Source organism: Narcine bancroftii, chromosome 11 (assembly GCF_036971445.1).
Source record: "Narcine bancroftii isolate sNarBan1 chromosome 11, sNarBan1.hap1, whole genome shotgun sequence".
NCBI lineage: Eukaryota > Metazoa > Chordata > Chondrichthyes > Torpediniformes > Narcinidae > Narcine > Narcine bancroftii.
The window spans coordinates 19,403,078-19,420,413 of NC_091479.1; the positions used below are offsets into that span (position 1 = coordinate 19,403,078).

Genomic DNA, 17,336 nt, shown 5'->3' on the forward strand with positions numbered 1-17,336 from the left:
GTCCAGTTGGCTCAGTTTATATAGATCAACCTTATCATACAGAACAAAAGTTGGCTTCCTTTGCTGGATTTCATTATCATACAGAACAAAAGTTGTCTTCCTTTGCTAGATCTTTTTGCATAAGGGTTATCACAAGTCATCTCCTGTTTTGCAGATATCTGGGGTGTAGCACTCCCATCTTAATCCTCCAGGCCAGACTATCCTGTTGTTTTGATCAGAAATTAATTCATCCCCAGATATTTCTAATCACCTTTCTGTTCCTGTCTGGCCAATTTCTGCTGTTCTCTTTAACACCTCCTCCTGCCTTAATCTTCCTCCTAGACTGGTTTTCCATTCCCTTTGTTTCTTGCAGGCCATTCTTTGTTCTGGTCTGGCCTGTGTCTCCTGTGCTACTCACCACCTCCTTCAGTTTGAGCATTCCTCCTAAATCGTTTTATGCATTTCCTCTCCCTGTATTTTGGGACCAGACAATTTTGCTCAGCCAACTTTGCTCCATGCTGTGATTGCCACTTAATCACATTCCTCTTTTCCCCTGAACCATGCAGTAAATATAAACTTATTAATTAATCATTTCTTTCATAATGTTTTAACCCCTAGATTCCAACAGATCCTATGGTTAAATTTACCAATGGTTCTCTGTGCAGCCCCACGGTGTGTATTGACTGAGAACCGTGACCCCCCCCCCCCCCTATTCATAATCTGCTTCCATCTGTCTGACTTCGGCTTTACCCTACCCTTAATTTAGTCTATGTGTTGTCTGAGTCCAGCGTGTTCGTTAAATGAAGTGATAGGAGAATCAGTTTATTACACAGCATAAGAATAAAGCTTAACAGAGCTCTGGTTCAGTCGTTAGTTCATAGGTCACCTGCACAGTGAGCTATTCCCCAAGACTGACCTCTACTGTCCAGTCTCTACAGTTTATATTCTTTTTCTTTGGCTTGGCTTCGCGGACGAAGATTTATGGAGGGGGTAAAAAGTCCACGTCAGCTGCAGGCTCGTTTGTGGCTGACAAGTCCGATGCGGGACAGGCAGACACGATTGCAGCGGTTGCAAGGGAAAATTGGTTGGTTGGGGTTGGGTGTTGGGTTTTTCCTCCTTTGCCTTTTGTCAGTGAGGTGGGCTCTGCGGTCTTCTTCAAAGGAGGTTGCTGCCCGCCAAACTGTGAGGCGCCAAGATGCACGGTTTGAGGAGTTATCAGCCCACTGGCGGTGGTCAATGTGGCAGGCACCAAGAGATTTCTTTAGGCAGTCCTTGTACCTTTTCTTTGGTGCACCTCTGTCACGGTGGCCAGTGGAGAGCTCGCCATATAACAGGATCTTGGGAAGGCGATGGTCCTCCATTCTGGAGACGTGACCCATCCAGCGCAGCTCAACCTTATCATACAGAACAAAAGTTGGCTTCCTTTGCTAGATTTCTTGCATAAGATTTATCACAAGTAATTTCCTGCTCTGCAGTTATCTGGGGTGTAGAGCTCCCATCTTTTTTTAATCCTCAAGGTCAGAATATCCTGTTGTTTTGATCAGAAATCAATTCATACCCCAGATATTTCTAATTATTTCTTTGTTCTCATCTGGTCATATTCTTCTGTTCTACTAAACACCTCCTTCTGTCTTAGCTTCTTACTGATTCCATTCTCTTTGTTTCTGACAGTCTCTGTCAGGATTCTTTTTGTTTGTGCTAATCAACACCTCCTTTTGCCTTAACATTCCTACTAAATTGTTTCATACATATCCTCTCTTTTGTATCTTGGGAGCAGACGATTCTAAACCTACTGTAATCAGCCAACTTTGCTACATACTGTGGCTGCCTCTTACTTAAATTACTCTTTCCCTTCACCATGAGGTAAATATTAAATTGTTACATAGTACTGGATTCATGTATACAAACTGAATAGTACATAAGCATATATTCTACATATTTTCTATGATTAATTAACCCCTATATTCCAACACATCAGTGCGTAAGATCGCATCTCCCTGGCTTGCATTGGGCATTCTCTCTTAAAATTACGCACCTCCCGACTAGTCAGGGGCACATTTACAAAACCGAGACCCCCTCCCATGGGAACTTCCCGTAAAGGTCTCATCCAGTTAGTTTCTGGCTTATCCTCTCCTTTATAATGTCTAGATTCCTGCTCTCTGGGAAATGAATCAAAGGGTTCTGCCCTTTCTTCCCGGAGGGTCTCACACTGCTCTGAATTAAAGTCGCCTCTCTCTCTTGTCAATAGAGGTGGTAATCGAGTACTTTGTGAAGGGTCATCATACCACCCCTACTTTCTTCTCCTTTCTTTAGCTGTGGGGGAGGAGGGGTAGGTGCAGAAGGGTAGAGCATAGGAGGGGGCAGATAGGAGCCGGCATAGGAGGAGCATAAGGTGGAGGAAGGGAATGTAACACATCCCATCCTTGAGTTTCAGGGACAAAAGGTTCCTCATCCTTCTTGTCCTTACATTCCTTTTCATTCAAAACCAGTTGATCAACCGATCCACTGAGCCAGCAGGCTGTATTTTCTCTGCTCTCAATATTATCTCTTTGATTTTGATAGAGTCAGATGTTCAATGCTTGACACATCCAGTCATCCTTGGATCTGAGCTTTGGCCAATATACTGAACTCCCTTTAATCAGACTTTTAACCCATTCCAAACTGGAATACCTGACCATGGTCTGTTTGTCTTTCCCACGGGTTTTCCCCGCACCCCAATCAGATAGCATTAATCCTAACAGACTTTGCTTAGTTATCTGATTGTCCCATCCTTCCTTAGGACTATTTCCCTTGCTACCCACACCTCCCATACTAACAGGTAAGTAAAATTCCTCTTACCGGGATTCAGTAGCTATTCCCAGCGCGCTTCCTTAACATCCTCCCGTCGTTTGTTCTCAATGCCTCTTCTCGGATATCACTCGCTTCGTCCACTGACAAGTCACCCGCCGTCCGTGAGTCCAGCTGAATCAGCCGGGGTGCATCTACCCTCGTCGTTGGGCACTCGGTCAGTGGAGGGAGTGGGATCCCGGATGAGCCCCCAATTGTGAGAAACAGAAGTGCCTTCACAGAATTTGTTCGAGACAAAAATTGAGAACAAAGACCTTTATTATACTATGACAACAATGCAAAGTTGGGTGCTTCCCCTTACCCTGGGAATACACACAGATACTGAGGCTGACCCAACTTTTATACAGTAAATTTCAGTACAGAGATACCTTCCCCCTAACATTCTTCTGCCTCCTGGATTGGTTTAGCATTAGGTAATTCTGCCCACGTGGATTCTAACTTCTTATCAGTTTATGTGCCTTCCTGCAAACTTGTTAGCCAGGAAATATCATGTCTTTGTTCTTTACTCATTAATCAATCCCCAAGACTTGCTAAAGCTATCTACTTGCTATCCTGTTTTGAAGATCCTTATTTTATAACCCTTCCTCCCATTCCAGCATCCCTTCACCCTGATTTAACCCATAATACTTCATTTTTAATTAGCACTTGCTTGACTCCTCACATTCCAGTATCCCTTACACCACCTTAAGTAATCCCTTACTAACCACAGCACCTATAGGATTAAGATGGTGTGTGAGTGGGGAAAAAGGGCGAGACTTGCTGCTCTAGTGCATCGTACTTTTTTTACCCAAAGGATGACTGTATTGTGGAATAATGTGCCTAAACTAATTTTCATAGGGCACATTCGAACATGAAAGAAAGTTGTTGAAGAGAGGAACAAAGTTACTCTGACGAAAGGCATTTGACATCTTTCTCTTCCCACAGATGCTGCCAGACCTGTGTCTAGCATTTCTGTTCTAGTTTCAGATTTCCAGCAGAGAGAATGAGTCCATGCTGACCAATGTGGTATTCTGGGCTAGTCCCAATTGCTTGCACTTGGCCTGTATCTGTCCAAGCTCCTCTTATCTATAAACTTGTCCAAATTTCTTTTGATTGTTATTATAGTTCCTGCTTCTAAAGTTTCCTCTGCAAGCTTATTCTAGATCTGAGTGGAAAGAATTCCTCTCAGGTCCCTCCTAAATCTTTCCTCTCACACTTTAACTGTGCACCAGTTCTAGAATTATCTACCCTAGGGATAAAGACTGAACATTCACTTTATTCATAGACCTCAGGATTTTGTAAACCTTATAATTTTGGATTTTTGGATAAGGGTCACTCATCTTGTATTCCATCTGGACACTCTCCAAACAGACAGCATTGACATCGACTTCTCTGGTTTTCATTCAGCCTCTCTCTCCCCATCCCCCTGTTTCCTTTCCTCCAGCTCCCCACCCTACCCCCTCCTATCCATGTCCACCTATAACGTCTTGCCTGTGGGCCAGTTCTCCTCCCCCTGCTCCTTCTTCCCTCCTCCTCCCACCTTTTTATTCAACCTCCTGTCTGCTTTTTATTCATACCTTGGCAAAGGGCACAGGGCTGCAACATTGATTATATTATCTTTGCTGATAAATGCTGGCTTTGCCAGTGACGTCCATATTTTTTTACACAATGCTCACATTGCTACTGTGAGCTTGTTGATGGCCTTTAACCTGCATGGCATTTAAGACAGGATTCTTGGTGCTACCTCTGGGATGAAGAAAGTGATATGTGTGTGCTTCCTCTAGCATCAATGCAAATTTTTAATTCAATCAAAAGTCATTAGGTTTTATATTAAATAGGTATATCCTGTCTATTGAGAGCGCAGAGGAAATTGAAGAGTACGTTGCTGACTTGGTACAAGGGAACGATGGAAAGAAGCAGCTTTTCATCAGTGGGCTACTGAAACGGTGGAAGCGATCGAGAGAATCACCTACTCCTGGAAAAGGGCAGTTATACAGAAAAAAAGATGGTATGTGCGAACTAACTATAGGATGTAATCCCCTGAATTGTCTACGCTATGATTCAGAGTTTTTATAACTACCACATATGCTCGTGTAAAAGTTGAATTTTTTAAGCTTTTTTTAAAATTTATGGGAATGACTAATACAGGAGGGGTGGAAGTTCACACTAGAATCCAAAATATCATATCAGTAGCAGACGTCCAAACGAATAAAGGACAAAATCACAATGAACTAAATTAATAATAGAGTCTGCACATCAAAGCACATGTCCTACCAAGTAACAAAAACTATAAGAGTAAAACACGAAAGTCTGCAGATACCATGATTGAAGTAAAAACATAAAAGGTTGGGGGGGTGGTGGGAAAATAGGAGTAGGGAGAGGCGTGTGCATATAAGGAAGGGTAAGGATTGGTGGGGGGACGATGAGTCTGTGGGATCCTGCAATGGCGTCAGCCTTGGTGAGGCTATGGTTGGTGTGTGAACTGGCGAGGGAGTAGGCATGGATGGCATTATGGGGGAAGGTTGGGACTGCAGTAAGTATCTGTGACGTCGGATGCATCGGGAGCTCCGTTCACTGGGCAGCTGGGACCAGTTGGGAAATCCGTGACCGAGGGATCGGGAACTCTGGCCTGCAAGCGGCCGGGGTCGAGGTGTGAGTTTTCAACCTAGATGTTGGGAGCTCTGTTGTGCTGGGGTGGGAGATGAGGGTCGACTTTTACATGAGATGTATGTAAGGGGAGATCATTTATATAAATTCTGTACATTATTATTGAATGAGCTGCTACACCTAAATATTTTATCCCATTTGACGACCATTTAAATTGAGTATTTCTTTGACATTGACTGTTGTCCCCATCAGTATGTGACATAATTTCACTTTTAATCTCAATTTATTTTATAACCTGAGACTTTTCCATATTCTTTTAGTTTTGATTACAGTTTATATAATGGTTATGTCAAGTATATCAACACATCATCTTCATATAGATTACTGTAAATATTCGAGTATAATGCGAAAAAAATTCCTCCTTTTTCCCCTCAAAAATAGGGGGGGGGGGTGTCGCATTATATACGGGAGTAAAATTTTAAAAAAAAAATTTCTGCAACTCGTGAATCGGGCCGGAGAGACACCAGTGTGACTCAGGCGGGTGAGGGGTCGTGAGAGACGCCAGGGCAGCTGAGTGGGCAGAGAGACACCTCTCTTTTGGGCCAAATGAATTACACTAAGCAGTCTGCTTACATTATCTGCAGACTATTTCTTTTTAACAAAGCCTGTATGATCTATATTTATTATTTTTGGTAAAACCTTTGCCAGTCTATTTGCTAAAGCTTTGGCAATAATTTTATAATCCAAATTCAATAATGAAATAGGCCTTTAAGATGACAGTTTCAATGGATCTCTATCTTTTTTAGGAATCGGTATAATTATTGCTATTGAAAATGGTAATTGTTGCCATTAATAAAATTAGAGTCTCAACTGCCTGATCTAATACCTCCATAAAAAAAGGCATTAAGAGATCTTTAAATTCTTTGTAAAATTCAGGGGGGAACCCATCCTCCCCTGGAGACTTATTAACCTGCAATGAGCTCAATGATTCCCTTATCTCCATCTGGGTAAAGTGGACATTGAGTTTTTTCTGGTCTTCTAAATCTAAATTTGGAAATTCCATTTGTAAAAGGAACTCTTCAATTTTATTAATATCTCCTTGAGATTCTGGTTGATATAATTTAGAATAAAATTGTTTAAAAGCCTCATTAATTTCTTGCTGTTTGTAGTATGTTGTATTTGTATCTGTTTTAACTGCATTGATTGTTCTTGAGACCTGTTCTGTGTTCAACTGCCAAGAGAGGACCTTATGGGTTTTTTCCCTCAATTCATAGTACCTTTGTTTAGTTCTTAATATACCAGTGCATTGTTAGATGTGGGATTTTCAGGTGAAACTTTAACTCGTCTGTCCTCGTAATGCAAAGGTTCTGATGAAAGTATTAGATGACGTGGTATGTAATGTCTTTGGTAATATTTATTTTTGAATCTTGTGCTCCGTCTTCCTATTTTGAATCAAGTATCTGTACTGGAAGACTGGTGTCAGCTATGTGAGCAGTATGGCCAGTCCCTTGAAGTCTCAGTTGGCCTGTGAGAGAGGATTTTTACATTGACTCACTTACTGTTCCAGTGAATTTGGACTATTCTGCAGGGACAGGATTGGTTGTATCTTTCCAGGAGGAGCTTTGAGGAGCTTTCTGTGAGTAGTCCAGCGGTCCAGAAGCAATTATGAGGGCAGAGGTCATTCTGGCCTCCGCCAGGCTTGTGGTCTCGTTCTTCCAATCCGATTCTCCTCAGTTGGTCAAAGAGTACAGGCTTACTGAAGTTCCTAAAGCCCTCTTGGAAAATTCCCATTGACTCTTGGGAATCCCTTGCACATTAATGCACAAAGGGAAGAAGGAGCATTCTGGGTGGCACTAAGATCTTTGACATCATGTGTCAGGATCAGCCCATCGTAGTTAACTGTTTTACCCCTAGAGGTGCAGTCTCGCAGGTCCCACTTTGTCCTCATCAGTCACCTCAGAGCAAGAGTGGAAGCAAGTCACCCTCAATTCTAGTGGTTATGGAAGGAAAAATATTATGCCTGGAGGTATATTGTTGATCAATGTCATAAAATAGATAGAATGTCAAATACTACAGCTTAATTCAGGCCCTTCGCCCTTGATGTTGTACCTACCTATATATTCCAAACAAAAAAAAACAAAACCCTTCATACCTTGTAACCCACTATTTTTCTTTCATCCATGTCCCTGCCTTTGAGTCTCAAATGCCACTAATGTTCTAGCCTCTACTACCAACCCTATGTAAAAACACTGATCTCTGATATCTCCCCTAAATTTTCCTCCCTTCAACTTTGTACAGATGTCCTCTGGTGTTTGCTATTCCAGACCTGGGTAAAAAGGCAATGGCTGTCTATGCCTCTCAGAATCTTGTAGACCTCTATTAAAACACTTCTTCTTTCTTTGCTCCAAAGAGAAAAGTCTTAGCTCTGCTAACCTTGCCTCATTAGGCTTATTTTCCAATCCAGGCAACATGTTTGTGGAACCTGTATCTGCATCAATTGGCGACTGCATTTCCTAGATTACAATAGTAAATGAGCTTCAAAATGTGCCTTTGGGATATTTCACGGCTGTGAAAGATGCACATTCATTGCACGTCTTTCTGCAGATGCTCCAGATTCGTCAAAAACAAGTGATCAGTTCAAGAAGTCCAAGCGGAAAGGTCGGAACAAGCAGGAACCGTTACCTACATCTGAGCAACAGCTTCCCGCTGAAGAGGTTAAAACACCCATGGATCTGATGAAGGTCAGCGCTGGCAGTTTGAAGCCAAAACCCACTGTTACATTTTTTTTTAATTTTTAAAACATTTTTCACACTATGAACCATATTGACCAAAATACACATAAACATTTCCCTCTTGAATATACACAGTGTCATTTTCTCCCCTTTTTCCCCCCTCACTTACCTCCCTCCTTCCCACCCCCCTCCCCACCCACTCAACGTTCAACATATACAATACATTAAACCCATTAAACAATGTCATCACACAATAAAAATAATCAAGAAATTTGTGTCATCTACTTTTACATACTGGGTCAGTTCATTTCATCTTCTCCTTCTGTCAATTTAGGGGGTGGAGGTCCGCGGTAGGACTTCTCTATTGTGTTCCATGTACAGTTCCCAAATTTGTTCGAATACTGTGATGTTATTTCTTAAATTATATGTTATTTTTTCCAATGGAATACATTTATCCATTTCTATGTACCATTGCTGTATTCTCAGGCTATCTTCTAATTTCCAGGTTGACGTAATACATTTTTTTGCTACAGCTAAGGTAATCATAATAAATCTTTTTTGTGCTCCATCCAAATCAAGTCCAAGTTCTTTACTTCTTATATTACTTAGAAGAAAGATCTCTGGATTTTTTGGTATGTTGCTTTTTGTGATTTTATTTAATACCTGGTTTAGATCTTCCCAAAATTTTCCACTTTCTCACATGCCCAAATTACATGTACTGTTGTTCCCGTTTCCTTCTTACAGCGAAAACATCTGTCTGATACTGTTGGTCCCATTTATTTAACTTTTGGGGCGTGGTGTATAGCCTGTGTAACCAATTATATTGTATCATGCATAACCTCGTGTTTATTGTATTTCTCTTGGTTCCGGAGCATAGCTTTTCCCATGTTTCATTCTTTATCTTTATGTTTAGATCTTGTTCCCATTTTTGTTTGGGTATACAGCTTATTTCCTCGTTCTCTTTCTCTTGCAGTTTGATGTACATGTTAGTTATAAATCTTTTAATTATCATTGTGTCTGTAATCACATATTCAAAATTGCTTCCTTCTGGTAACCTCAGCCTGCTTCCCAATTTGTCCTTTAAGTAGGTTTTCAGTTGGTGGTATGCAAACATTGTACCGTGAGTTATACCATTTTTGCACTTCATTTGTTCAAAAGATAATAATTTATTTCCCGAAAAACAATTTTCTATTCTTTTGATCCCTTTTCTCACCCATTCTCTAAAGGAAAGGTTATCTATTGTGAAAGGGATTAGTGGATTTTGCGTCAATATTAATTTTGGTAGTTGATAATTTGTTTTTTTCCTTTCTAAGTGAATCTTCTTCCAAATGTTGAGCAGATGGTTCAGTACTGGTGAATTCCTATGTTGCATCAGCTTTTCATCCCACTTATATAGTATATGTTCAGGTACCTTCTCCCCTATTTTATCTAGCTCTAATCTGGTCTAATCTGGTTTTTCCCTTGTTTGATAAAAATCTGATAGGCATCTTAATTTTGCTGCTCTATAATAATTCTTAAAGTTTGGTAGCTGTAAGCCCCCTTGTTTGTACCATTCTCTTAATTTATCTAGCGCTATCCTTGGTTTCCCCCCCTTTCCATAAGAATTTCCTTATTATTTTCTTTAGCTCGTTGAAGAATTTCTCTGTTAGGTGAATTGGTAACGATTGAATAGGTATTGTATCCTTGGGAAGATATTCATTTTAATGAAATTTACCCTTCCTATCAGTGTTAGTGGTAAATCTTTCCAATGTTCTAAGTCATCTTGTAATTTCTTCATTAATGGCTGATAATTTAGTTTGTATAGATGGCCTAGATTATTATCTAGTTGAATACCTCGGTATCAGATTGCTCGTGTTTGCCATTTAAATGGTGATTCTTTCTTAAATTTTGTGAAATTCACATTATTCATTGGCATTGCCTCACTTTTATTTTCATTGATCTTGTACCCCGATATTTCTCCATATTCCTTCAAATTCTTATGTAATTCTTTTATTGATAATTCTGGTTCTGTTAAGTATACTATGACGTCATCTACAAATAGACTGATTTTATATTCCTTCTCTTTTATTTTTATCCCTCTTATTTTATTTTCTGTTCTTATCAGTTCTGCCAGTGGTTCTATAGCTAATGCGAACAGTGAGGGAGATAGTGGATATCCCTGCCTAGTTGACCTGCTTAATTTAAATTGGTTTGATATATATTCATTTACTGTCACCTTCGCCTTATATAATGCTTTAATCCAATTAATATATTTCTCTGGTAGGTTGAACCGCTGTAGTACTTTGAATAAATAATTCCTTTCTACTCTGTCAAAGGCTTTCTCTGCGTCTAAAGCAACCGCCAATCTTGGCGTCTTGTTTCCTTGTACTGCATGGATTAAGTTAATGAACTTAAAGATATTGTCCGTTGTTCGTCTTTCACTGTTACATTTGTTGATGGCAGCAAGGAACTTGGCACCTGGCGCAGTTCTGGATGCTCCTGGGCACTGTAGAGCAGATTAATTGATGCAGAGTTGCTGAGACTTTGAGATTTTACAAGTCATTCAATCTCTTGAGTTATCTGTTATTTTGTGTGATCAGCAGTCAATTATTGACTTTTATTCATCTTCTATTCTACCCTGATCACACATTTTTAATTGGCTTTCAACATAGTGCTTTGGGAAGAGTTTTTTATATCTTCTCCATCCTCTGCAAAACAAAAAATATGCTTCCTAATCGCGCCAACATTATTCTTAAATTTGTGCCTCTTTTGTCCCCAATACCTTCACCATAAAGTTCCTAAATTTATTTGTTAATAATTCACTTACAACTATACCTCTCAACTTCACCTGCCAGCTCTGTAAATAGCCCTGTTTAACTCCTTGTTCAACACAGTCCAAATTCAGTCTGATTTCCAAACTTGGACATGCAAGTCACTGCACCTGCAATGAAAAGCTGAATCTCCCACTTCACAGTTTAGTTCCTTCATAAAAAAGCAAAATACTGCAACTACTGGAGATCAGAATTTGTTGGAAATACTCAGCAGGTCTGTGGAGAAGGAAAAACAGAGTTTATGCTTTGAGCACATTTCATTATCACTAATTAACCTGAAGCATTAATTCTGATTCTCTCAACACTGATGCTGTCTGGCTTCCTGTGTACTTCAACATATTTTGGTGTATTTTACCCTCCCCATATTTCTATCTCCTTAATCAGTTCTGACCCATACTTTCCTTGAAATCTTATTGCGTATCAATGTTCGGACTGGCATATTTATGGGCCCTCTCTTTGTTTTTTCAAACGGTTCAGCTTTCTAATTGCAACTGATAAGAAACTGAAATGTCACCAGTTGTGTCGTCCCTCCCTCCTGTCTAAAATAATGGATTCAAACTCTGTAATGACAGTTCATGAATTTGGGGTGTTTTGGCAAGTTGAAATTACTAGCTGTAATTTGCTCACATTCTTTCTAAGTACCAAGAATGGAAACCAATTATTTATGCAGATTATTTCACAGTAGTTTTCTCATTTTAATTCATTTTTCCAATATCAGATTAAATCAATAAATTGGAGACTTATGTACATAATTTCAGGCTTCCTGGAGTCTTTTCCTTGACAATCTTCTGCTCATCTCTGCTGAAGAGATTTGATTATTTTATTGTCATGTAATAAAACAGAAAATGTAATATAACATCAAATTTCCTTTAGTCTAACACAAGGCAAAGATTTGCTGTTAGCAGAAATTGCCCAGTGTCCCTTTTAGCCAGAGAAAGAAAAGCAAAAGAGAGTTCCCATAGTCATTGAATGTCCGTGGCTTCACCTCCAGCACTCCAGTCCAAACCATCAGTAACCTGAGTACTAGTTCCAAACCTCCAGCATGATTAGGAAGCCTGGAGCATCCTCGGCATCCTCTTACATCTTGGTTCTGATGCCCCTTCAGTCAGTCTTGAGCCAATCTCCAGCAGTCCGCAGCCTGGTGTGAGTCCTTTGACTGCAGTCACCAGCAATTCATAGCCTGCATGTGGTTCTTACCTTGAGTCATCAACGGCCTGCCTTCTGTGTGTTAACCATATAACCATATACAGCACAGAACAGGCCAGTTTGGCCCTACTAGTCCATGCCGGAACAATCCCCACCCTCCTAATCCAACTGACCAGCATCTGGTCCATACCCCTCCAATCCTCTCCCCTCCATGTAATTATCCAGTCTTTCCTTAAATGTAAATAACGTCCCTGCTTCAACCACCTGCGCTGGAAGCTTATTCCACATCCCAACCACCCTTTGCGTGAAGAAATTTCCCCTCATGTTCCCCTTATAATTTTCCCCCTGCAATCTCAAACCATGGCCTCTGGTTTGAATATCCCCCACTCTTAATTGAAAAAGCCTATCCACGTTGACTCTCTCTGTCCCTTTTAAAATCTTGAACACCTCCATCAAATCTCCCCTCAATCTTCTACCCCCTCAATCTTCTACGCTCCAGAGAAAAAAGCCCCAGGCTGCTCAACCTTTCTCTGTAACTCAAACCCTGACATCCTGTCAACATTCTCGTGAACCTTCTCTGCTCTCTCTCTATTTTGTTTATATCCTTCCTATAATTTGGTGACCAAAACTGCACACAGTATTCCAAACTTGGCCTCACCAATGCTTTGTACAATTTCATCGTAACATCCCAACTCTTGAATTCAATACTCCGATTTATGGAGGCCAACATTCCAAATGCCTTCTATCTACCTGAGTATCAACTTTGAGGGTACTATTTACCATAACTCCTAAATCCCTTTGTTGCTCTGCACTCCTCAATTGTCTACCATTCAATGTATATGACCTATTTAGATTTGCCTTTCCAAAATGCAACACTTCACACTTATCCGTATTAAATTCCATCAGCCATTTCTCAGCCCACTCCTCTCGCTTTCCTATATCCCTCTGGTAGACAGAGGGAGGGGACTGAGAGGTCCAAGGCAGAGAAAGATAAGATGAGGTTGAAAGTGGAGACAGTTGAAAGAGAGAATTTAACAGTAACATTGAAGTGAGATAGTTGTATCACCAAATATTATTGATAAGTGAAGTGAATGAGCAAATAAAATGGCAATAATATAATGTGGGAAAATATTTTAACCTTGGAAGTCATAACATTATTCTTTATTATTTAAATCTTGAACAATGCAGCAATAGAATAGACGGGTCCTTCGTATCGGACGCACAAATCTCACAAACAGGTGCCATCGATGATCTTCAGACTCTGAGGCCCCTCGCTAGTTCACTGCTCGGGTCACTGTCCCATTGAGTAGTGTCCTCTGGTTCTCCTTTTCAAATGGGGTGGGGGGGGGGAGGTGAACTCCCTGTTTTATGGTACCCTGCACGAGTCTTCCGCTTCCCCTGGAGTCTGGAATCCTTTGTGGCTGCTGCAGATCATAGGCGCCGCCATCTTGTGCCCACAGTCGCTCGTTTAACTGGATATTTAAAGCCTGTACAGAGTCAGACTGGACCCCGTGGAGGAGCACTTCGCTTGCTGCTCTCCATGGGTCTGCACTAGCAGCAAATGCTCCCGTTACAGTAGCTTTGACAGCGCCACCATTTTTCTATTGACTCCAGTTTGGGTTTAATTCTGCCATTTAAAGGGGGGAAGCATCCCAACTAGACTGAATGTCTATTTGTGCAGTTTAAGTGGGACAGTGGAGGAAAATCCATTTTGGCAATCTCAGACAATCCTGAGGATCTGGAATGCCCAATCTGGTAGTGAAAGAAGAGTTAATAGTTCAGAGGAATATAGAATCTCAACATGGAAAAAGAGAAAACGGAGGGGTTCGGGAACGTGAGACGAATTGAAACATGCTTCCTGTCTCTTTCCAATGATATCTGGAAGACCTTGCCAAAGTTATATAAAATCAGTACATTTAAGAGACATTTGGATAGGAACAGAAGGATTCAAACCTAATGTGGGCCCCAAATGGGATTATTGTGGATTGCAAAAAGGTTGAAGGGCCTGTGGCTCTGTTCTACAATTTGACTTTTATCATTCCACAATGACAAATGAAATGCTCGTTTACCTTCTCCGTGTTTTCAAGATCACAACACAACTGTTGCTTCTATGTTCAACAGGTGCAGGAGGCTAATTCTTCATCCAAGAAGAAGACAAAATACTTGTCCTTGTACACACAGGAGGGTGAGGACAGACTCGCCGTGACACTCCCTGGCCGCCATCCCTGCGAATGCTTAGGACAGACGCACAGGCTCATCAACAACTGCTTGGGCTGCGGCCGCATTGTCTGCCTACAGGAAGGATCAGGACCGTGCATGTTCTGTGGACTGCTGGTGAGTGTGAGGCCTTCCTTCTTTTTTTCTTTTTTTTTAAATTTTTTAAAAAAATTTTTTATTTTTCACACCATAAATCACATTAGCCATGATATACACTTTTTCTTTTTCACACATATACAGTGACTTTTTCTCCCCCCCCTCCCTCCTCCCAGGCCACCCCCCCCACCCCCCCCCTCCCATCCATTTTAGGTATACAATTTAGGTTACATTAAACCAGTCAGACAATGTTGTCATTCGACAAAAATACACCAGAAATTCTACTGAGTCCATTCTTTTCTTTCCTTCTCCTTCCATCAACTTAGGTAATGTTTGTCCCCGGTAGGTTTTCGCTATTGTATTTAATGTAAGGCTCCCATATTTGTTCGAATATTTCAATATTATTTCTTAAACTATATGTTATTTTTTCTAATGGAATACATTTATTCATTTCTATATACCATTGTTGTATTTTCAAATTATCTTCCAATTTCCAGGTTGACATAATACATTTTTTGAGGCCTTCCTTCTTGAAGGACCACTTACTTTAAGGCCCAATTCTGTGTCATGGTGCAGAAGAAAGCAATGAGCAATCCTTTTTATTTTAAAAAAATGTTCCATTCGCTTCACTGTTTGATCCAATTTGTGCACTGGTTTCAATGTTCAGTTTTCCCCTCACAATAACTGATTGCTGTTATAAATGTGCTCTTGTTCTGCAAAGATCATGAAGATTTCAGATCTTGGCCAAATTAGGTGGTTTTGTTCAGAAACCAGTTTGTAGGAGGGAAAGGGATTGGGGGTTGTTTTACTGCATGAATTAAGTTAATAAATTTACAAATATTGTCTGTTGTGCGTCTTTTTTTGATAAATCCAGTTTGGTCTAAATTTACCATTTTCGGTACCTGTTCTGCTAATCTGTTCGCTAATAGTTTAGCTATTATCTTATAATCTGTGTTTAGCAGAGATATTGGTCTATATGACGCTGGTGAGAGTGGATCTTTCCCTTGTTTTAGTATCACTGTAATTATTGCTGTTTTACATGAATCTGGTAAGTTTTGTGTCTCATCAATCTGGTTGATTACATCCAGGAGGGGCGGTATTATTAGGTCTTTAAATGTTTTGTAGAATTCTATTGGGAGTCCATCCTCTCCTGGTGTCTTATTATTTGGTAAATTTTTTATTATCTCTTGTATTTCTACTGTTCCAAATGGTTCTGTTAATTTATTTTGTTCCTCTATTTGTAGTTTTGGTAGTTCAATTTTAGTCAAAAATTCATCTATTTTCCCTTCGTTTTCAGTTCGGTATAATTGTTCATAGAATTCTCTGAAGTTTTCCTTAATTTCTTTTGGATTATATGTAATTTGTTTGTCTTTTTTCCTTGTTGCCAATACCATTTTCTTAGTTTGCTCTGTCTTAAGCTGCCATGCTAAGATTTTGTGTGTTTTTTCACCTAGTTCATAATATTTCTGTTTTGTCTTCATTATATTCTTCTCCACCTTATATGTTTGTAATGTTTCATATTTTATTTTTTTATCCGCCAATTCTCTTCTTTTGGTTGTATCTTCCTTTTTTGCTAATTTTTTTTCTATGTTTATTATTTCCCTTTCCAACTGCTCTGTTTCCTGATTATAGTCCTTCTTCATCTTGGTTGCATAACTTATTATTTGTCCTCTAATGAATGCTTTCATTGCGTCCCATAATATAAACTTATCTTCCACTGATTCCGTATTTACTTCAAAGTACATTTTTAATTGTTTTTCAATAAATTCTCTAAAATCCTGTCTTTTAAGTAGCATGGGGTTTAATCTCCATCTATACATTCTTGGAGGGATGTCCTCTAGCTCTATTGCCAATAACAGGGGTGAGTGGTCCGATAATAGTCTAGCTTTATATTCCGTTTTCCTAACTCTCCCTTGAATGTGGGCTGATAACAGGAATAGGTCTATCCTTGAGTATGTTTTATGTCTAGTCGAGTAGTATGAGTATTCCTTTTCTTTTGGGTTTTGTTTCCTCCATATGTCCACAAGTTTCATTTCTTGCATTGATTTAATTATAAATTTGGTTACTTTGTTCTTCCTGTTAATTTTTTTCCCCGTTTTATCCATATTTGGATCCAAATTCAGATTGAAATCCCCTCCTATTAGTATGTTCCCTTGCGTATTAGCTACCTTCAAAAAGATATCTTGCATAAACTTTTGATCTTCTTCGTTAGGTGAATATATATTAAGTAGATTCCAAAGCTCCGAATATATCTGACATTTTATCATAACATATCTCCCTGCTGGATCTATTATTTCCTCTTCTATTTTAAATGGCACATTTTTTCTAATTAATATAGCCACTCCTCTTGCTTTTGAATTATACGATGCTGCTGTTACATGTCCTACCCAATCTCTCTTTAATTTCTTGTGCTCCAATTCAGTTAAGTGTGTTTCTTGGACAAATGCTATATCTATTTTTTCCTTTTTCAGTAAATTTAGTAGTTTCTTCCTTTTAATTTGGTTATGTATTCCATTAATATTTAGAGTCATATAGTTCAGCGTAGCCATTTTATATTTTGTTTATCTTCTCTTTCCGTTTTTCCATCATTACCTTTCCTCCTTTTCCATTTCTGTTTTCTTATTTTCAACTCTTTACCAGACAACATTCCTACAACATCCAACATTTTCCTTATTCTCCTATTTCTATCTTCTTTATCCCCAATCTCCCCTTCCCCTCCTGAGTTGTCCTTTATCCTTTGTCGGACAACCACATCTCCCCTCTCCATTTGGATTTGCGAATCCACTCGCAAGCGTCAACTGATTTTGCAGTGACCGCTCTTTTCCCCCACCCAGCCCCCCCCAGAAAAGATTTCACTTTTTATATGTCACAAAGGTCACTCTTTTAATTCCCTCCTTATTCTCTCTATTCCATTACCTTCCCT

At 39.7% G+C, this 17,336-nt stretch overlaps 1 protein-coding gene across 4 annotated transcripts in view; it reads left to right on the forward strand.

Moving 5' to 3' along the window:
• Positions 1 to 17,336, forward strand: part of trip4 (thyroid hormone receptor interactor 4) — a 136,078-nt gene that overhangs the window by 7,184 nt on the left and 111,558 nt on the right. For 2 of the 4 annotated variants that reach the window (XR_011346360.1, XM_069902815.1), the window contains exons 2-4: positions 4,644 to 4,813; positions 8,017 to 8,153; positions 14,222 to 14,434. Coding sequence is in view for 3 of the 4 variants with exons in the window: in XM_069902815.1 (XP_069758916.1) it covers positions 4,644 to 4,813; positions 8,017 to 8,153; positions 14,222 to 14,434 (520 nt within the window). In the remaining variant the exon portion in view is untranslated. Of the gene's footprint in view, positions 1 to 1,766; positions 1,843 to 4,643; positions 4,814 to 8,016; positions 8,154 to 14,221; positions 14,435 to 17,336 lie in introns of those variants that run through there. The other 2 variants (XM_069902816.1, XM_069902817.1) reach the window with 2 other exon arrangements.